Here is a 21,763-nt window from a genome sequence, read left to right on the forward strand (position 1 = left end):
ATAAAAACAGTAGCTGTATAGCTATTCAGTCAATGAAAGGACTATGCCAAATCTGTCCAAGCGACTTGATAGGAAATCTGTATAATAATGAAGGCCAACAAACTGAAGGAATGTAAAGTACTGATGCTCATAATACATGGACACAGAAACTGGACAATCGTATTCATAGAGACTAAACAATAAATGAAGGACACATGAGCCGGAATAAGAAATATGTCACTGTACTGAAGTAGTGTGAAAAGGATGGCAGCATACACAGTGATTTACATCACAACATGTCTTTGTTGTGGAAAAGCTACCAAAAAGATTAGATAGAGGTTCCATGGAAGGTCTGCAGAGGAACAACGAGCACTGTGATGTTATCACAAATGTAAACAGTTCTTGCAAGCATGGCATTACGGGGGCTAACCAAGCAAATACAGATTAAAGAACAAATTCCCCTTACTAATGAGAATGTTCAAGTACTTCCAGATGTGATGGCTGACAGTTTGCTTCAAACACTTGAGAAACGACTATTTAAAATCAACTTATGAAAAGTTGATTCTCTAACTTTAAGTAGAAGAAAGATGATCATGTCAATAAGTAAGTTTTATGTTTAAAATACAGCACGCTTTGAAAACCTACTTAACAATTTACTAAAGTCAAGTGGACTCAGTCTCAGGGATATGGCTATGAAGATAATTTGGAATATTTGACTGTAATTATTCTCCCTGATAGAGCATAGCTCTGGTAAAAGGCTACTTCAGTGGGTGCTCCATAACTAATTTTTGGCAGGTCCACAGCACTGGCCCTGTAAGTGCCTATAACTCAACAACTTACAGAGCATGCTGTGAGGGCCCCTTCTAGGAAAGACCACAAGGCATCATCGAAAGGCATATGATACAGCTAGTGCCATATAAGCAACCAGGGCTGGTCACTTCACCATTCAAATCACAGCATACTTGAGCCTCAAGTTTTCTTCTCCACTGTGCTCTTGAGTCCAGCCATGCACCTAAATAGATTCAACAAAAGGCAAGGTTGGCTTCAACTTTTAAGGTCAATATTACGATCAAAGATAGGCAACACATATCCTTAAAGTAAAAAATGAAGAACATGTATCTGGATTTTACATCATCAGCACAGGGAAAAAACCCCAAAACTTGCATGAAATAGCTTCAAGTCTAGCTGAATGAATAATCATTTCAAAAAACAGGAGATGGCCTACAGGAAAGGAAAGAGATTAATCATCAAAGTAAGCTACAGTTTGGAGGTCAGAAGGTAAGAACTGCCACAGGTCAAACTAAGTTAAATCTTGCAGATAAAAACCAACAAAATCGAAGAAGATTGAGGCAGCAAACAAAAATGTTTCAGCCACAGAAATGAAAAGAGAATGAGAAAAAGCATGAGGCATGTAGAGGATGCCTCAAAACTAATGAAATATTTCACATGAGATTACAAAAAGTTTCACAATATAGCTGACAAAGCAAGACATCTACAGGAAGGACTGTACAGAAATTAAAATCAGTGAAAACAGAGATTGTTGGTTTTGACAATCTGCACAGCCTCAGAATACATTCAGAAAGAAAAGAGGATTCAATTTACCAGGGGTATCTTATTTAAAACCAACCCGCTTTGTTTATTATGAAAATGGATTTTCTAGAGAAAAGCAGAACAGGAAAAATCCTGCTGGACCCAAGAAAACTAAAATTGATGTACTAATGAGTTAAAATTTTGAAAAGATAAGAATTATGACAAAAGTGGAAACGTGGGTAAGGAACTTGGCAAAGGGGAAATTGCATCAGGTTGCATTAAAAGAGGAAGTGCTGATGTGCAGGGAGGATACTATTGGAGCTCCTCCTTGGATATCAGCCTTTGGACAAAACCTATTGAATATTTCCATTAATGCTCTTTAAAAGAAGAATAGGAATACACTAATGAAATTTGCTGGTGACACAAACTTGGGAGACATCACCAACACAGACAACTGAGGTATTGCCCAGCAAGAATGGAATGATCTTGAGTTTTCAAATTCAACATGGCAAGTCCAAGTACTTAGGCACAAAGTAATAAGAATGATTGCTGTATCTTACAATGCGTCAATAGCAAACCGCTAATGAAGATGATCTGCATAGTTAATCACAAGATTCACAAGCCAGCAAACTGTTGTGTAACATTACATATCAGAGGGTAGTATTTCTATTAGGGTTGGAGAAGTATTCGTGCCATTATAGACACCATGTGCAATTTTGTTTTTTCATACTCAAAAAAGATCACCTAAACCCAAAAAGGCAGAAAGATTGGATTCCACTAAGACAAAACACGGCAAGATATCTATGTTGAAGAGGTAGACATGAACAGGGTTACTTGGTGCAGTTGCCTGGAAGACATAACTTGAAGAAAGAGGAAGTGTCTTCCATTATGTGCTCTTACATATCCCCCACAGACTACCAGCAAAACATTATATAAATTGCAGAATAGTAGTGAGATAGAATGAGACAAAAATCATTAAAACCGACACAAACGTGTATGCTTTGTGGTACCAAGAATCCTGAAATTAAAGAAAGACACTTTCTATACCACCTGTTCTGTACTGTTCTGCTTCTCAAGTCATCTCTGTGCTAGTTTTGTTGTACATGGTCAATACTATGTACAATATACAACAACTACATTTGAAAGCAGACAGGTGCTCCTTCAAATTGACTTGAAATTTATGTTAGACTAATATACACAGTCCTTTTTTTTCTGTCGAATTTTGAATAAATTAATTCCAGGCACCTTTCACTTCTCATGTAGAGAATCACTTTTTTTTCTTCTGTGTTCACATCACCTTCAGTAATTTTGGAACTGCCAGAAGAAAATGCTAGAGATACCTTACTCTGTGGCATTCTTCAGTTTAAAATATATTGGCTCACATGGCAGAAGCATGTCCCCAACCTTCACAGGGGAACAGTTGCTACGCTTTACTACCCCTTCACTTATCTAAGGGAGACAAACATCCCAATAGCATGAGAAACCAAAGGAAGTATCAAGTGCAGTTTTACACAGTTCAGCCTACTTTAAAGCTGGGCCACCTGCAGATTATACGCTCTCTCTGCCTTGTACAAACCAGTGCTACTCAGAACATAAGCTAGTGCAGCTCATGCCTAAGTTGTCCATTTAATTACCCTTTACATGCAGCTAAAAGAATATTTATGTTACTTATTATCTGGAATACTGCATCAAAACATTAAAATCATATTTAGAAAGTTCTGATAATAATCTAATTAGAGAGTCATTAATTAAAATAAATGATGACGTATTTCCTACATTAGCAAAATTCAAATTTCAAATTATTTTAATGAAAAACAAGTCTATAAAAATCATGGAATTTTTCTTACGAACAAAATCAATTAAGTAGAAAGGAAAACAGCAATGGATCATGCAGGAAGATTTAGACCCATTATTTCATTATCCCCTTTAACTCTCTTGAAAACTACCTGCTGCACCCTTGCTCTAACACTGGACAATTATCTATTTGTCTTGAGAAAACAACATGAGGTTGGTCAAGGAGAGGGACATAGGACTCTGCTGATCAAAAAACTTCTGTCAAACTCGGCGAGTTTGTCTGCAGGAAGACATTGTCTCAGTCATCTGTAAGAGCACAATGTGTTCAACTTAGCCATCCTGTGTCCAACAACAAAACCTCTAAAAGTGGTTTCTTGTCATTCCCTTTTCCTTGAAGTCCACGATTCACAGTCAGATGAGGTATCTTTTACTTTTTCTACAATATCTGTTTTAATTTAATTGTTCAAATTATCTACTGCCTCAGGCACTTCAGAATAATAGTTTCCTTCATCCATGTTTTTAAACATATTCTTGCACTAAAACAAGAAAAATAGTTGCATGCAAAGTAACTAAATCACAAAGCTAATAGATTTGACATGGCAAATTCTTCATTAGCTCTAAATAAAACAATCACCAGTTCAGAGACATTTTTGCTGCACAGGAATGATGGAAGGGGCTGAGGTGAGTTAAGAATGAGCGAGAGGAACCCGTTGTGAAAGCAGTGCCATCATTTTCAGAATGGACTAGCTCTGCAATTTGCCCATGTTCAGTGGAGAGGTCTGTTTTAAGGAAGTGCAAGTTTTAGTACAGCGGAACAGGCTACACCCCCATCACGTACGTCTGCAGGTTTGCACAACTGAGGGTGGCTGGCTGTGCAACCACAGGAGGTGCTGGAGTGCTCCCTGCCAGTGGTGAGCTTGGGCAGAACAGGGGAGGCAGCAGCAGCAGGACAAACACTAGGAGAAATCCAGGGTCAGCATGACAGCTGCTTCTTAATCTGTTGTGCTCAGCCTATACAGGGTTATAGCTATTGATTCACTGGCAAATACATTCAATTTGATTGCTTTTGGATGCATCAGAGGCATGCGTTACTTCTCCTGGAATATTACTTTTTGCCCTCACCGCAGCAGACTTTCCTTCCTTTATATTTCTTACAAATGATAGTGGCAAAGGGAGGGGTCCGGGAAACCAGATTCTTTCCATTAAAATACCAGGCTGTCTAAAATTGGCAATTTGCTAGGTTAACTTACTTGCAACATCTGACCCAGCTCCAGCTTCACTGACTCCCAAGCAAGCCACAACATCTCCAGCTATAGTTGGTACGAGGAACTGTTTTTTCAGCTCATCAGAACCAAACCTGCAACAATATAATGAAAAAGATAGGATATTAAAAGCTTTTGAAGGTAAACTTTACTTACAAGTTAGTTATAAATTTTGTTCTACCCACACAGCGATCAATTTTCCTATGACTAGGTAAAACCTGTCCCAGAGCCAAAAGACAGAACAGATACCCCCCAAAGCTATGATTCAGAGCCTTCAACAGAAGTGCAGCCACAATCATTTTAAACAAGGTTTTTACAAGCATTCAGGCTCTTACTCCCACAGAAACATGTGGTCTAGATGCCCGAAATCTGATCTTTATGACTGTTGTTTTGAGCACTATCATATCTAAATAAACATAGTCCCTGGGGTTTCCCCTCGATGCTCCTGCACCAGTCTGCGGTCAGCCAGGATGGAGGACCTGCTCTCTGCATTATCTTCTGACTTTTGCACCAGCTCTTTGCCAGGTTTTAGTGGTGACTGAAACGTTATGGCTTGTGATGGCCACCCTCTGCAAATATCTGTATTTACATTATTAACATTTCACATTTGCATTTAAATCATACAGTGAAATCCATTAGTGCTTCTTGCCAGCTGTTCTTTTAGTTGCCACAAAAATAAAAAGGGAAACAGCAAACTGTTGATGGCATTTTAATACAAAAAAATCACTTGGCCATATTTCAATTCAGTGAAGAGGCACACTCTTTTTTTCCAACGTTTAGCTGCTTTCACTGATTCAAAACATGGTCCATCTCATTTCACGGTTGATTTTGTCCTAATTAACATTCACTGATTTGGTCTTGCAGCGTGAATGGTGAGCTCATGGTCTAGTTCTTGAACCTTTCTTGTGCTAGACTGAAAAATTCCTCGGGTCATGAGATGTCTCTTCTGTGAGCAGAAATCCATAAAAGTCAAGTTCCTCCTCAGCCTCCTCTCTGGTATGAGGCTTCTCAGGTCAGCATCTCCACTCATCTCCCTAGGCTCGCTGGCTGGCTAAGCAGGCTGCAGTTACCTGGGCCCTCCTTCTAAAACAGCATCCAGTACTTCCAAAGGAGTGATGCCATTTTAGCTAAGACTCTGACCCTTCCCCTATACCCCAACCCTGACACAAAACAGTTAAAGGACACGGGACGGACAGAGAACAGACTGGGAGCTGGCAGACACTTTCACTTTGTGCACACAGGGAGCTCAATTCCTAGTCCTGTTCCTGCTGTTAATCACGGCAACAATCTCAAATAAATAAAAGAAGCGAGCTTGGAGTGTTTACTCCTTCCTCCAGCATACTGGGACAAAGTCCCCTGGTCTGTTATGCAGTGTATTTTTTTTTTTTCCTTTTCTTTTCCTTGGGACATGATCAAGTATGGCCAGCTGAACATTCATTAGACAAAATAACCGCAACAACATGAAAAATCAGATTATGAAAGGAGCTAGCAGAGATTTTTGGCAATGCTTTCTGATGCTTAAAACTTTGCCAACTTTTAGTTATTTCAACAGAGGATTTCCATGACAAGAACTTTTCTCAGAATAATGTTTTCTGTTTGATATCTGTGGTTGGTTGGTTGAAGTTCCAGAAAACAGTTCAGCTCTTCCTAAAAATGAGGCTACAGAAGAAGTTATTTTGCAAATAAAAAAAAAATCTGGCAACACTATCTTCAGAAGATCATGGGTTTCTACACCTTGCAGGAAGGACACGCAGCTCAGCAAGCAGCTAGCTATTGCGTTAGAGATATGTTGTTTCTGTAAAATTCTACCCATCTTAAATGTATCCCAGAAAAATCTCAGGTTTGCATAAATGCAATACCCACTTCTTTCTGGTTTAACAGCTCCAGAATTAGAAAATTGTTCACAATGAGATCGTGCTCTGGCTCAAGACAGACCAGACTGTCTGCTTTCTGGGCCGGGGCCATACCCCAAGAGCATAGTTTCCCACGTGATTAACTGTGCAGCCTTAGCATCACTCTAAAATATGTTTTCATACGTGTGTGTATGTACACACACACATGAGTCTACAGTCAATAAACCGGAGCTCCTTGTTGATGCTGGGTAACCCAGAAGTCCCAAATGTAAGATTCTGACACATTAAGAGTTCCATGAAAGTGGTCCATCCTTTCTTGCTCCACACTTTATAAGTAACATTGGTGGAATGTCATGAATATAAACACAAAAATTACAATGGTACACAATCTTGTAAATGGTGGGTAAATAAAACCATGGCAAAATACAGGTGTAAGAACACTTCCTTGATCCACACATAGTTCTGTTTATATGCTCTGCCAATTAGAAATTTAAGTCACCTTTCTTCATCTCAAATACATATAAAAAACTGGTTTCTGACAGGTTAGATTGCTACATTGAATGAAAATATGTCTGTTGCACATCACTATTCTGACTCAATTGGGCTGATAATCATCTTGGTAGAACCGCAGATCTTACGCACTTTTGTTTCTTCTGCTTCTGGGGAAAAAAGCTGAGCTGAAGTGAATTAATTAAATTAGTAAGGAAAGTTCTGAGTAGAACTGACAGATACACTAGTATGATACACTATTAAGTGCAAATTGAAATTCTGAATATGAACAGCTGCAGGCAGTTCTAACACGGCTCTCAGCATTTGATCAATTCAAGCTTTCTTGCACTGGAGCTCACACATTTGAGCACTATTCACCACCAAAGCAAAAATAAAGGGGGGGGGGGGAAGAGAAGTTTTCAGATGATCTGTGCATTATTCTACAGTATCTCAATGATGACACAATAGTTTACTCATGGACTTCCTAGGAATATAAAGAACATTTCCTTTAGGCAAAGAAGAGGGTAACTGACCTACTGTCACTTTCCTTCTTACATACTAGCAAGAGGTGAATTTCTCCCCAATTCTCTTTCTGTTCTGCTCTTAGACTCAAACTATTAACAGTGCAGTAGCCACGTGCCATGCTTTTGCTTCAGTGTAGTCCTGCACAGGCATGCTACCATCTGATGTCCAGGTCCAGCTTAGCAGTACTCCTTGGATCTTCAAGATACAGGAAAAGAAGCAAGAAAAAACAAAAGGGAAGAGATGCTCTTTACAGGCACAGAAATGCATGGCGAACGGCAGCAAGCACCCTTGGGCAGCATGGAAGCCTCATTAAGTTCAGTAATTTACATAACCTGGATTTAAAAGAATCCACACTGCAATCAGCTTTCTCTCCTTGAGTCCCTATTTCAGTCACAATAAGAACACATGCGAGTTTAAAAAACCCGCATTTAGAAAACTTTTTTACTTTTTGTGAAAGACTACAGAAATAAAGCAGTAAGAGAAGTGCTCTGGCTCCCAGTTTTTATCAAGCCTTTAAGCTTCAGTTATTTGAAGATTTTATGAAATAAATTGCTCAGTTCGAGCTACTGCTACGTTCTGAAAAGAATACAGATGAGAAGCCTGCATGAGAATACCTGATGGGTATGACTACCTCATGCAGATGAGACTACCTGAAGGGTTTTGGTTAAGAATAATTACATCAATCTTCTATTTATTTAGGAATGCATTTTACACTAAAATGCAGGTATTGTAAAAGAGGAGTCATATTAAAGATTACCCTCTTCAGACCACGCAGGTTTTAAGAGCTACTCATGTGGCTGGTGTCCCGCTGCCACCACACCAGCTGTGGAGGCCTCAAGGCTGCCCACCAGACAAGCTGCCACTGTAGCATGGCCAGGCTGTCACCAGGAGCTGGAGAAACCTCAAAGGTATAGGAACAGCGTGAAGCTGTTTTGAGGAAAGCTAGTTCAGAAGCAGCTGCTTGACTTCATATTGCCCCACCGTATCGCTCTGGCTACTTTTTTTTTTAATGATATGTTGAAAGCGGCACCTGTAACAGTCTCTGCTCTGGCTCAGGGCAAATCCCGGCCTACTTTATGCGCACTATACAAATTAAGTACCAAATGTGAGAGCAAGAGAACTCAGTATGTCTGTGCTTGAAGAAGCACAAAACCAAGCTTCCCTTGTGCTATGCCAGTGGGAAAGCCACTTGGCTCTTGAATGACCTCTTCCCATTTTCACCCTTTTGATCGCCCTCAGCTGATCAAGAGGATGATCCTGCTTTTCAAAACTGCTGTTCTGATTGTCAGCTGCAGCTTCTCTCCTTTACAGCAAACAGGAAATGAGACAGTAAAACTAACTTTTTGGATATTAGTTCTCAGGTATGCTGCCGTTCAGGGTGGAGAAAGAATCAGTGACGAGTAAGCTGACGAAATAGAAAAGCACTCTCTTCCCACTAAATAATCATCATTATCCTTACTGTTTTCCTATAAATAATAGTAGGGGGGGAAGGGTAGAAAAGGAAAGTTTACTGCCTACTGCTGAGATAAAGGAGCTCTATGCTGACCTGGTATCACTATGGATGTGTCGCCCTATAGGCTTGTTTACAAGCCCAGGGAAGTGTATCTCATTCGCTGCGTCAGCTGAGAGCTGCTTTCTCCACTCTACTTCTAAGCATGACAGCAAGTGAAGTAGTATATCCGAATGCATTTGAAAGACCTGACAGAGAGCTATGTTCAGAACCAGGTACATCAAAGGTCAGATCGCTGCTGACAAAACATTTTGCATTTAGTTCTCAAATTTAGAAAGTGCTACTGCTTCACTTAGAGGAATCTGGGGGGAAAAATGGAGCAGTCTGGGCATCTTCAAGTGAAACAAAACTGTTTTCTCCTATATTTGTCCGCACAATAGAAATGCATATAAATCAAAATCTGCAGGGTTGCTTCCAAGTATGACGATGAATATAGCTTTCTGAAGGTTGTCAAAAAAAATCATAAAGAATGAAGTGAAAAGGGGCAGGAACAGTGAATAGGCAAACAGATACAAGTAACATTTTCAAAATTTATTATTTCTATAATTAAAACTGCTACTACAATGTACTTCCCATTTAACTGAATATCTCAAAGACCTTCACAAACTAAGCCTTGCAATAGCTTGTCACCGAAGCAAGAAACCCATGGAAGTTGCAGAAACAGCATCAGGAGGCATCCTGACTCTAGATCATTTAAGACTTTATTTTTCCAAAGTATGAAAACTTAAAAAGCTCTGTGTGTGTGTGTCCGTATGTGTATCCATCTGTTCAAACTACTGCGCTGTCTATATATCTAATTGAGGGAACATCTCTAATTTACAGTGGCAGAACATCTTCATGACATATCACATTCACCGAGTTGGTTTGCAGGTGCACTCAATCCATGCTTGATGAATGGCGAATAAAGCCCAAAGTTAGGAAAGCCAATAAAGGGCTCCAGATTTCTTTTTAAAAGTTTTTTAGGAGATGATGGTTGATTCCCATATTACTGTTTACTTTGTGCATCGCTGATGCATCATGTGTAACAATGCATAGTTAAAATGCAAAATTTGGATTATCTCTTTGAACTTGTTTAGGATCACCACAGTACACGGACACCTTTAAAGAAACCATCCAGGCTGTGAACACAATTTGAAACCATGACCCAGGACAAGCAGTTAGCCCTCTCACTATACTGCATGAAGTAAAGCTGCACCCGTGCAAAATTTCCTGTAGCAACCAGCTTTCTCTTTTCATTACCAAGTTTCACTTTTACATCTTAACAGTGGGACACTGTACTGTATAGCTAGTCAGTGGAATTGACTTAACAGTGGAGGAAAAGTTCACTAATACAGATGCAAATTCAATTACCGATTTCATCATGTTAACGACATTTTCACATTTACTTTCCAAGAACTTCCACTTTAGGATTTCACTAGCACAAATGTATGTAGCTTCTTCACTGCTTTACTACAGCAGAACAGAGTTAACAGAAGGCCAAAAAACTGCAATGGAACAAAATCCCATCTTCTTTTACCCACAGATTTTATTTAAACAGCTGGGAATAAAAGGCTATGATGGGGGCAATGTACTATTTTCTGAAGTCTTTTAAAATACTAGTTTTATTCTCATTTGGACTATAACTAAGCTATTGTTGCAACAGACATACTGAACTCCATGCTTTCAACAAGCTTGTGGCGTATTACACAAAGGAGAAGAAAACTTTTAGAAAGATTTCCCGTGGCTGAGACCTCTGAAGTCACACATACCTAGCAGAAGGATAAATGGATGTCAGGGGAAGAGAGCCTACATTCCAGACTCTACAATGGATTTACAGGTATTTTCATTTGGGGGGCGGGGGGGAGAGTGGGAGGAAGCACCAACAAAAACAACCCAACCCTAAAATGCTCTTCTGTGCAAAAATTCCCCTTTTGTATATCTGTTTTGTGCAGAGAAATTCCTGACTTCATCATCATTATTTGAATTTAATCCCCACCACCACCTTCCAGAATTTTAGCTGTATCCATATTCCAGGGGCAAACTGCTGGACCAGCCTGTTGCCTCCCTCTAGTTTTGCAAACTGCTGTTTTGATGCAGAATGTTTGTGAAACTACTCCATGAAGAAGTTGGTAACTGCCACTTTTATTGAGGGAGGAAAAAAAAAAGAACCAAAACAGATTCAGAAAGTGCAGGAGCCTAAATGATAGCAAGTGATAAAAGGGGAACACTGACACAAGCAGATGAGAAAAAGCAAAGTGAGTAATTGCCTGGAATGGACATATTTAGGAAGCACGATACATGTGCTACAACTTTAGGAGTTAGACCAACATTGATCATTATTTCTGAAAAGTCACAGTCAGCGAGGAGCACCTTGTAAAGCTGGAGAAAAGCAAGTAAATTATATAATAGAATTAGACTGATCCTAATCATTACAACTAAATACATCCTTAGTATGACTGCACTGGGATATCTGGCTAAGAAAAAACACAAACGTGAATAGGGATATTCTGGAATTAAAATTGTTCTACTGGTTGTGGCACCAAGGTTCTCAGCTTGTAAACATATCATCTACTATTAAACAAGGCCTATGTTTTAATATACAATATTCTAGCATTAAAAAAAAGAAAAAAAGTATTTTCTCTCCTAAACCAAACTGTCTGAGAGAGGTAGAGAGTAGGTTCCTTCCTCCAGCGTTACTGAAGAGCAACTAGACAATAAATCTGCACAGTAATGTTTTTTCCTACTCTTATACAGATTGGGTTTTAGGCCTGAACACATGATGATTTGGGTTTTAGGCTAAACCAAACTTTCTGAAAATTACCTTGTAAGAGCAGGAGTAGCCATGCCAGCTTGCACTCCAATAGCCATAGGAATACCTCCACAGTGGATATTTCCCAGCTCTTCTGCCACTGCAATGTTATAGGAGAAGTCCAAGCCCATGCCGCCATATTCTGAGGAAAAAACAAATGTATGATGCTCATGTTCTACACTGGCATAAGCAACAAGAAAAAAAAAAATATTGCTACTGCAAGGACTTGCCAACTGCAATTTCACTGCTAATTTTTAAATATTTGACAATTATCGGCTTTCCTTTCAGAAAAGCGATGCCACACTATTCTTTACAAAACCTGAATTTAAAACTACACCTGCTCTAATTTCCCGGGCGCACATCAGGTCACCTCTGAATATCCTAAGTAGCATCATTACTTTTACTGGAAACAGCAGGAAAAAGTGATGTGCTGCTAAAAATGACATCAGAAGGCAAAATTATTCTTTCTAACAGCAAGGTTGTATGAACAAATCACCACAAGGTAAGAAGTGCTTTTATTTCTCCATAACAATGCCTGACACCCACTCTCACCCCCCAGTGAACTCAAGCAGAGCTCATCTTCCTCGCATGCAGCACTCAAGTCAGCACAGAGCAAGACCAAGTGCAGGTCGTGTCCCTGCGTTAAATTACTGCCGTAGCTCAAAATCCACCTTAGACACAAGTACAATACCGAACACACGTATTTAATATCCTGGCACCTGGTCGGTGCAGACATTAAAGCATTTTTCATTAGCAGGAGGCTGATGACCCGGGGCGCTGGCCAGGCTCCAGCACAGGCCGTTCCTCCTCCCCACATTCCAATCTGCAGATTCAATTAAAAAGGATATTATTCTTCACCTCCTTCCCATGCCCAGTGCTGATAAACCCACCATGTAGAGAAACACAGAAAAGGGCTACACTGCTATGATGGACGAAGTAATTTCTAGCTGCATTAAATAGTTTATAGTCCAAAGGAAACATGGTGAAAAAAGAGAAGGTTACTGCTTGACGTCATTAGTTGACCGAGAAGCTTTGATTAGATAATGTTTTCCTCCTTTTTTTGTTTTGTTTTTTTGGTTGGTTGGGGTTTTTTTTAACTCATTTGAAGACCAACTAAGAAAATTTCAAATAAATAGATACAATCCCCACCCCTCACACACACACACAGACACAACAAGGGGCAGGCGACCCTCTTTCACTTGCTGACATCAAACACTATCTGAGCTCACCCCTCTACTAACCTGCTTTGAAGTTTTCAAAAAACACCATTAATTAAAAATCAAAACACCACAGTGCGTATAAACGCAGGGCTTTGTGTGCTATCATCTGTTTCCTAAACCCACAGAAACTATCTCTGTGCATCCTTTCTCTGCAGACAGAAAGGAAACCACAAATGGAAAAGGCTAAGCGTAGAGTTTAATTTTCAAATAATGTTTCTCCTTAGGTCATCCTGAGTGACCTGGATTGTCAGAATTACAAAATAACCACTTTTCCAAACTTTTACCTGAAAATAAAGCACGTTTCTAAAAAATATACACAAAATTGAAATTCCTACTGAAAGCTTAAGCAATACAGTGAAGCGATAGTAATATGAGAATGTCTTTAGCGTAATATATAATCCAATTCTCTTGCCTTAACAAAGGCCCCATCAATAAGTGCTCTGAGGAACAGTAAGGAACGTATGCGCATGTAAAGGGGAGGCTATCTAAAGATGCGTGGTATGAGAGGTTTTTTGCTAATTTTATATGAATCTGTATCAGAGTTATAATAGATAACCTCAGTTCTGGCACCACACAAATGCTTTCCATTTGATTTTATTTTTTTTAAATCAGTCAATCATTTTATTGCCGAACTACAGTTATTCTAATTTTGTCTTTGGTTTTGTCTACCAAGCAGTTATATTCCTGTCTTTCACTTAATTTCACAAATCAAACCCTTGGTTTCTTGATTTACCCAAAGCAACTTCACAAGAGGAATGCTATGCACAAAACTGACCCAAAGAAGGACCGTTTTATGCAAGTGTACGGCTTACATACATTCTTTGTTCATACCACAATTTGTTATGTATTACTATATAACAGACTTGCCTTGCTCTCATTTGAGATTAGTTACCAAGTGGTACATTTTAAAAACAAAATGCTGCAAAAGGCCAGCTCTCAAAGCGATGACACTGAAGGAATTTCCTACCAAAGGGAGGAAACAAATCAGAACAAAGCCGCAGGAGCTGAGAAGGTGGAGGGGGGAAGCCCTACCAGGCAAAGAGATGATGCATCCTCTGAAGATTTTATAGTCTGGGGATAGATAATGCAACAGACAACCACAGATGCAGATGGGCAGGAAGGGCAGAAGCAAATGGTAAAAACATTAATCAGACAACACCTAACTTTTCATCAGCTCTGTTCCAGGAGCCAAGGAGAAAGAGTTTCATGGAGAAATGTGAGTGGTTTGACAGATGATTATAGGAACGCCTCTTTTGAACCCAAAGTACTTGCTCGAGACAGAGATTCACTTGTCAGTGAAGTCTGTGCAGCTATATCCCCAAGTAATTTGGGTAACTTATGCCATGGCTAAAGACAGTTGTGTCCCATCTGTTTGGGGAACCGGATCTCTGCACTGAGACGCGCTGCCAGCAATGTCACACACAGCAATAGCAGGCAGTGCTGGCTCCGAGCACCCATGCAACTTTCTTTTTTCCCCAGCACATGGTGGCAGCCTGGCTTCCGCAGCCCCGCTGTCAGTGCCCCAGCCAGCTATTTTGGGGCTGGTCTGAGCACATAACCCTGCATGCCACGGGACTCAGCTCTTAAACTGAGACAAACCCACCAGATTATTCTTACTTCTACCTGCGATGACGGTGAACATTTTATGGAATGAATGTTTAATTTTTATTTGTAGTAAGATTTACCCTTTTTGGAATAACTCTTATTTGCAATAAGGGAATAAGCTGGTGGTAGGAGGGTCGTGTTCACCAGTGTCATCAACAAGCACCACCTCCTGGAAGTATCCGTACAATGATGTAATGCTAACAGGTCAATTTAATTTTCATTCATAAAAGCAAACACCATGCCTAATATAACTTTTGGTGAAAAATCCATAATGAAAAGGAACCAAATTAATTTCAGATTTGATTGTTGTTTTTTTAAAAAAAGAGTAACAAGCTATATGTAAATATTCACATGTAGAACATTTCTAGGGTAAATATTTCATTTAACTTTAAAATGAGATGAGTGACCTTTAGAGAATTGTTTGGCTACATTTGCATTTTTAATTTGCAAGAAATATTAAAAGAACAAAGCAAAGCAAAACTCGGCAGAAAGTCTAATGCACTAATATTTTATTATTCAAAACAGGTAGAAAAAGGCAACTCTGCTATATTCAAATCGTTACTGTTTTGCTGACAATAGCACAACTTACAGCTGTTAAATGGCTTAATTTGATATCTTATCCATTGTTCGATTTCAGGTTCTCTTACAAAGAAATTAAATTATAAAGCCCAAAGCAAGAACACATGAACATGCAGATAAATAAAGATTCTGCACTGCAGACCATGGGCAGGACCCACGCTGGAGTAGGGGAAGAGTGTGAGGAGGAAGGAGCAGCAGAGAGGAGCTGCTATGAACTGACTGCAATCCCCCATCCCCATCCCCCTGCACCACTTGGGGTGGGGAGGGAGGTAGATGACTCGGGAATGAAGGACTGAAGCTGAGCCTGGGAAGAAGGGGGAGAGGATGGTGGGGAACATGTTGTTTTAATTTGCCTTTGTTTCTCGCTACACAAATCTGTTTTAATTGGCAGCAAATTAAATTAATTTTCCCCAAGCCAAGTCTGCTTTGCCCATGATGGTAACTGGTGAGCCATCTCCCTGGCTTTATCTTGACCAGCTGAGCCTTGCCATTGTATTTTCTCCCCTGTCCTGTTGAGAAGGAGTGAGCGAGCAGCTGGGTGGGTGTCTGGCTGCTGGCCACGGTGAACCCACCACACCACAGTGAGTATATTAACCTATTATTCTTTTACATTGACTCTGTGAACCCCCCCCCCCCCCTTTTTTTACCCCCCCCCCCCCCCCCCCCCCCCCCTGCTCCTTATTTTATATAGAACATCTTATTTCTTTATTTCTACATGTTAAGTTTGTGATACTGCCAGTAGAGTGGGAGTCCAAGAGAAAACAGCAAGCTTTAAAAAACATAGTTTTTAAAAGATGCAGATGTACATTCTACTAAGTCTGATAATTTAGGGTATCAGGACTTATATATATGAATATAGGCAGACAGCAAAGATGATGCCCAAAAATACAAATAAAAGAGCAAGACTATCTGATCTTCAGCTGCAACGTGTCAAAACAGAAACACTGCTGAGAAGATTGGTTGGGAAAACAAAGGCAAAGAATGTCTATGAAAAAGGACTTATAAAGGCAAAGGAGAAGCTGAGATCTTTCATACAATTGTTTTATTTTTGTGAAGACCAACATGTTCAGCTACAGGCTCCCTGTTCAAATATGACTCTGTTCAATGATGAGACAGGCTCAAAGTGTCTAGTCCAAGTTTTGTAAGAGTTTATTCTATTTGGAATTTGCTTCTGAACCCCATCTAGTATCTGTCAGTGGGAATGACAACATCTGTGGTGAAAAGGGTCTGTAAGTGAGTTAAGCAAGGAGAAACAAGGCATCTTCAAAGTGTTTTAAGAATGTGAGTGAGCCTGGAAAAAGGAATTGTGAAAACACAATACAGCCATATCAGTAACTCAATCTTAAATGCTTATATAATTTATCTTGTTTGTTTACAGAGCTTTCAAAGTTCACATAAAGTGTATCTACACCAAAGGAAATCACGCAGTATTACTTCTACTATTGGCACCTAACTCAGTGCAAGAAAAAACAAATGTGTGCTCTTATTTCTAGTGACTAGAAAGACAAATAAAACATGAATCAACTCCCGTTTTTAAGATAGGTCTGAGAGACTCCTATATCTGACACCAAGATGACAGAGCTAATTGCCAGTTTTCATCAGAGCCTACAATTTTAAATCAACAGAAGGAAAATTTAAGTGTTCAAACCTTACTCACCTGTCATAAACGTTCAAGAATTTCAGCTCCAGAGGACTACAAAGAACCTTGAAGTTACATAACTGCAAATGTCACCAGATAGGACAGTATAGAAATCCTACCATAATTCCTCTCCTATTCTTTACATAAAAGGAATTTAAAGAATTACCAACCAAATGGTTACTCTCTGTGTTGTGCAATTTCCCGTGAACCCATTCTGAAAAGTCTCGGCTGATCGAGCTCAGAAAATACCTACTGCCTTCTTGGTTATTTGCTTCTTGCTGGATGCAGTGGAAAAAACTCTTATTTCATGTAAGAGAAACTCTGTGCATCCTCTTCAGCCGTGTTGAGATGAACACATATTTTTTGGCTATTTCACCTGGATCAGTTCACAAAAAAAAAAAACCCAAACCTCACACAAAAAAAACCCCAACCACAAACCAAAAAAGAAACAAAAACCCCTTGTACCAGATGCAGAGTTCCCCTTAACAGATTACCTTAGCCAGATGGATCAAATTCCCTCAGTTTGTCCCAAAGTAGGACGAATTGTAGTGCTTTATATTTGTGTTTGGTTGATCCTGGAAAGATCACCACCACATGCAGTACTTGATCTCTCACAGATACTCACTAGTTCATCCAAAAAACCCAAGGCAGATAAGGACCTCTCTGTTAACCGAAGTTTTACTCAGTAATATTACTCTTGGGATCCAGAATTCTTTGGAAAGGGAAAAATACGGATTGGCAGCTCATTCCTTTTCAGACATATACAGTTAGCGGCATAAGTACAATCCCTGAACAATTAACAGCGCAAATTGTGTGTTCCTGCAATACTCATTGCTATAGAAGTCATCACAGTTGCTGCTTCAGAAACAAAATTTACTGAGATGAGTAAGGCGATCGGATCTGTCTAGCACCATTTTAGATTAAGACAGAGCTACACTGGAAAATACAGGAGAAACTTCCCCCACAGTGTAAGGATAAAAAAATCCCCTATAAAAACAACACAAAACGCCAAGTAGTAACTCGGCAGCGCCTGCCACTGAGCAGACAAATGCACCACACAGACCTGCTCCTAGCTGGGAGGCAGCATGGACACATTTAAAGAGGATTCAAAAGCTGTGTAGGACACTGCTTTAGAAAGCCAGAGCAGTATATTCTAAATCACTGGTTGACAACAGCTGCACTTGTTACCCTCTTGACTTCCAAAAACCTCCCTCACAAATTTGTAAGTTTTCTTTATTTTCTAAATGGTTATACAGTGTCACCAATTGCCATCTGAGTCAGCAATCACATCTGCATAAATCTTCAAACTCAGAAGGACATCAGACCTCTTAAACAAAAAACAAAAAAACCCCAACAACAACAACAACAAAGTCACACAACCCCCCAAAATTGTATACAAACAATGTTACCGGGAAGGAAAAGCTAAACTGCACAGTACAATAGAATAAAATGTCCACATGGCAACACAAGAAACATTAACAGTGTAAAAAGACGCAGTAGCCTAAAAAAAAGAAAGAAAAAAGAAAATCCAAGATTGCACACAGTCCCAAGCACTAGCTATTGCATCAGCTCCAACTCAGAGAAAAACTTTATGCAATCACTGGTCAGAGATTCCTCAGTCGCCTTCTGCCTGCTTTTAAACTGAGATTATTTTTCCCTGTCAGCTCTGACCCAACATCAATCCCACAGAAGCCTAGTTAAACCATCCTACAATTTTTTTTCTTTAAGGTTAAAAAGTGCAGCTCTCAATTATTGTACATTTGATATTTAACGCTAGTCAAACTAAGTGTCACAGCATGAAGAAAACAAGAAAAACAAGAAAAAAACCACATGGAAAAATGAAATCAAGAAGTGTATAGGCTGAATATCACACCTCCTGAGCTTCAGTGGCAAAGCCATGCTACTTCTCACGAGGTTTCTCTTTGGGCAAGCTCATAAACAGACCATAGCCTAGGTTTCAAGAATATTACCTCTGCAACCTCCCTGCTGCTTGAGGTCAGTCAATCAGCAACAACTGTCAACCTCCTTACATACATTAAACATATACATTCCTACAACCTGTTGCACATTCACCTGCTTTAAACTTTGCTTGTGGATGCTCAGTTTAATTGTCTGAGTCAGCCTTATCCAGCAGGGAACACTGCTTCTCTCCAGCTTGAAGGTTGCCACCCTTCTGACGAACAGGCAAACGTTGCATCAACATCCTTCGACACGATGTGTGTCCACTGGAGTCCTGCTGACACCACTGTAAATCAGCCCTCAGAGGCACCGAAATCTGCCTTCGGACTCGATGAAGGCATCTGTCAGCCCCATGTAAAATGTGCTCTTCCTCCCAAGAAAACAACTGCACAGCTGCTCAGCTAGCTTCTTTTAAATGTGCTCATTCATTTTGAACAGGTAATAAATCAATTAATCTCACACCTGTACAATAATGAAGCAGGTACATCATCTTTATGTGCTGCTGGTGCTCCTATTCAGGACTTTTCCTCTCACGTGAACTACCACAAACTACTATGAAAAGTTCATGTTACTCTGCATCATGGCAAATTTTCCTCCAACAGGATCTGAAGTGTGAATACACAAATAGATACTATAAGGAATCTACAGTAATGTACAGACATTCAACATCCCGTAGGTGAACAGGGAAAGAAAATGGGAATAGACTTATCAATAGGTAACAGGGAGAGACCAAAGAACATTCTCCAGTTTAAGCACAACAGAGAAAAAAATGAGTAACAGGACTGAATGCAAGTATGTACGTTTGTAAGGATTTTTTAAAAGCTGGATGAAAAGGGGTCAAAATCTGAAATCAGAAGAAATTGTACTCAGTTTTGTAGCAAACCCTATGAGCAAAAAGCAGACTAATTACTTTCATTTCTTAAAGGCATCAGGATATAAAGTCAGTATTCAAAAGATCCAGAGCTCATTCTGGCTCTTCTGAATTCCACATAAATAAATAATTAAACTGAAAAGCAATACTACGTGATTCAGGGATTAAACAGATTTATTACATTTGCTACTTATTAAAAATTCTACACTAAGATTTATACAAAGGCTGACTATTTTTCAGCTGAAAGCTGTGTTTAACTTTCTTTCCTACAAGATCTTTTATTCCAGTCCAAGCTGATAAATAGCTTGTTGGAAATCCAGATTTGTCTGACATGGACAACTTTAGCCGCTTAGCTCAAGATGTCACACCCAAAGGCACAAATTTTAGTAGACCACAAGTTCCAAAACTTGCAATCTCCAAACAGAGTTATAAACTGAGAATTAAAATTGCGGGCACAGGGGGAGAAATTTGACAAATGCTGGTTTTGATTAAATTCCAGAAAAAACTATTTCAGAATGTGTGCCGTGAATAATTAAATGACTTTGGATGTGCTCTGGAGCTAGCCTGGCTAGCACAGGGGTTTTAGTTCAGTAGCACAAAACTCTGAACAGAAACACACCACAGGAGGCTTGCACAGGAATTTCTGATCAGCACAGGCTTACAGGACCAAATTATTTTCCAGTGGCTGACCCCTTACGTCCTCGAGAAACTGTGCCAGATACTGAAAAAAACATGCCATGCCATCCCAAAATACCTGTCACATTGCAGATCAACATATTCTTACCACGGTCACAGTGAACAAATTATTGAAGAGACATCTATCAACTAATGCCGCAGCTAGAAGCACACCCCTCTGTCATTAAGTAATTTCCTTGTTTGTAAGGATTAACAGGCAAAAGACTCTTCAGCTGGCAACGTCTGCATCCGCAGGCTGATGCAGACATCAGCATGGGCAGGGCTGGGACCACCATGGGCAGCTCCTCGTCCCCAGCAACTCCCAAGCCCTTGCCCCGCGGGACAGCCTGTTGTCCTGCTGGAGCATCTCCAAATATTTCACTTCTCAAGTGCAACAGAGACCGAAGGAGAGCATCTTCTATGTTTTGTGATTGTTTGTGAAATTTGATTGGTTTCGAAACTACTTTGAGTTAGCAAAAGCAAAGCAATAAAAGAGCATCCCTATTTCTGAACAATAGAGTGTGGTTAGCTGTTTAAGACAAAACCCAAATTTTCTGTTTTCCAGGAAGGGTCAAAGTTTGATCTCAAACTGGGAAAAAAAGTCAAATAAAAATGCAAAAATCTGAATACTTTTATGACACGAAATTGCATTCTTCTGTCAGGCTTGTTTGGGTTTTTTTCCAAAAGACATACAAAGGAAATGTCACAATAAAACACCCTTCTGCAATGAAAATTGAAGATTTTTCACACAATGCCAAAACAATGCATTTCCCCTTACTTTTCTCCAACAAAACAGACATTTCAGTAAAACTGACATGTTCTCATGCTTTCTCTATTCTTGATAATTTTAATGGAAAAAACATTTCATTGATAACTTCTATTTGGTTTAAGGAGTGTGAACAAACACTTTAAGCACTATTCTAGAGCTGACAATACCTGGTTTAGTTCTCATTTTTGCCTACGATTTTGTGTGCATCCTTGCCCTTCAGATTTGTCAACCACACCGTATCATAAAACAGATTACCCCTCTCTGTAAAAAAAGCTAACACAACACAATTCTAATCTGAACTGCAATCTCCAATGTAAAATAATGCTACATCACTATTTTTATTTACATTGAAGTTGGAAGGTGTGCCTTATATGTCGTACTGGCCACAAACGAAAGGATTTGCAGTATAGTGCAAAGCATGCCAGAAGGCAAATTCCCTGTCCAAGACTGTTTTCTTCAAAAGAACTGTCTACTCAAAATATTATATTATTTCAGTGAGCATTTCATCATCCCCCGTGCTATGCTCCAGGAAATTATAATTTATCGGGTTATCTGTTTCTTCTTATTGATTTGGTTCTGAAATCAGTAACAAATCAGCACTGAAAACCGTGAAAAGCAAGTTATTCCAAGGCGGAATGACAGCACCTGGCTGCAGAGCAGATAAAATTATAATACAGTTTACAACTAAAAACCACATCAAACTGCCTAATACACAA

General features: G+C 39.5%; 1 protein-coding gene across 1 annotated transcript in view; it reads right to left on the reverse strand.

Moving 5' to 3' along the window:
* The window catches only part of LOC103922435 (probable acyl-CoA dehydrogenase 6), an 81,597-nt gene that overhangs the window by 24,735 nt on the left and 35,099 nt on the right, over positions 1–21,763 (reverse strand). Inside the window, exons 3-4 of the mRNA XM_009330578.1 lie at positions 11,743–11,872; positions 4,554–4,660 (exon numbers count right to left, since the gene is read on the reverse strand). Coding sequence (XP_009328853.1) covers positions 4,554–4,660; positions 11,743–11,872 — 237 coding nt within the window. The remainder of the gene's footprint in view (positions 1–4,553; positions 4,661–11,742; positions 11,873–21,763) is intronic.

Source organism: Pygoscelis adeliae, unplaced genomic scaffold, assembly GCF_000699105.1.
Source record: "Pygoscelis adeliae isolate BGI_AS28 unplaced genomic scaffold, ASM69910v1 Scaffold27, whole genome shotgun sequence".
NCBI classification, from domain to species: domain Eukaryota; kingdom Metazoa; phylum Chordata; class Aves; order Sphenisciformes; family Spheniscidae; genus Pygoscelis; species Pygoscelis adeliae.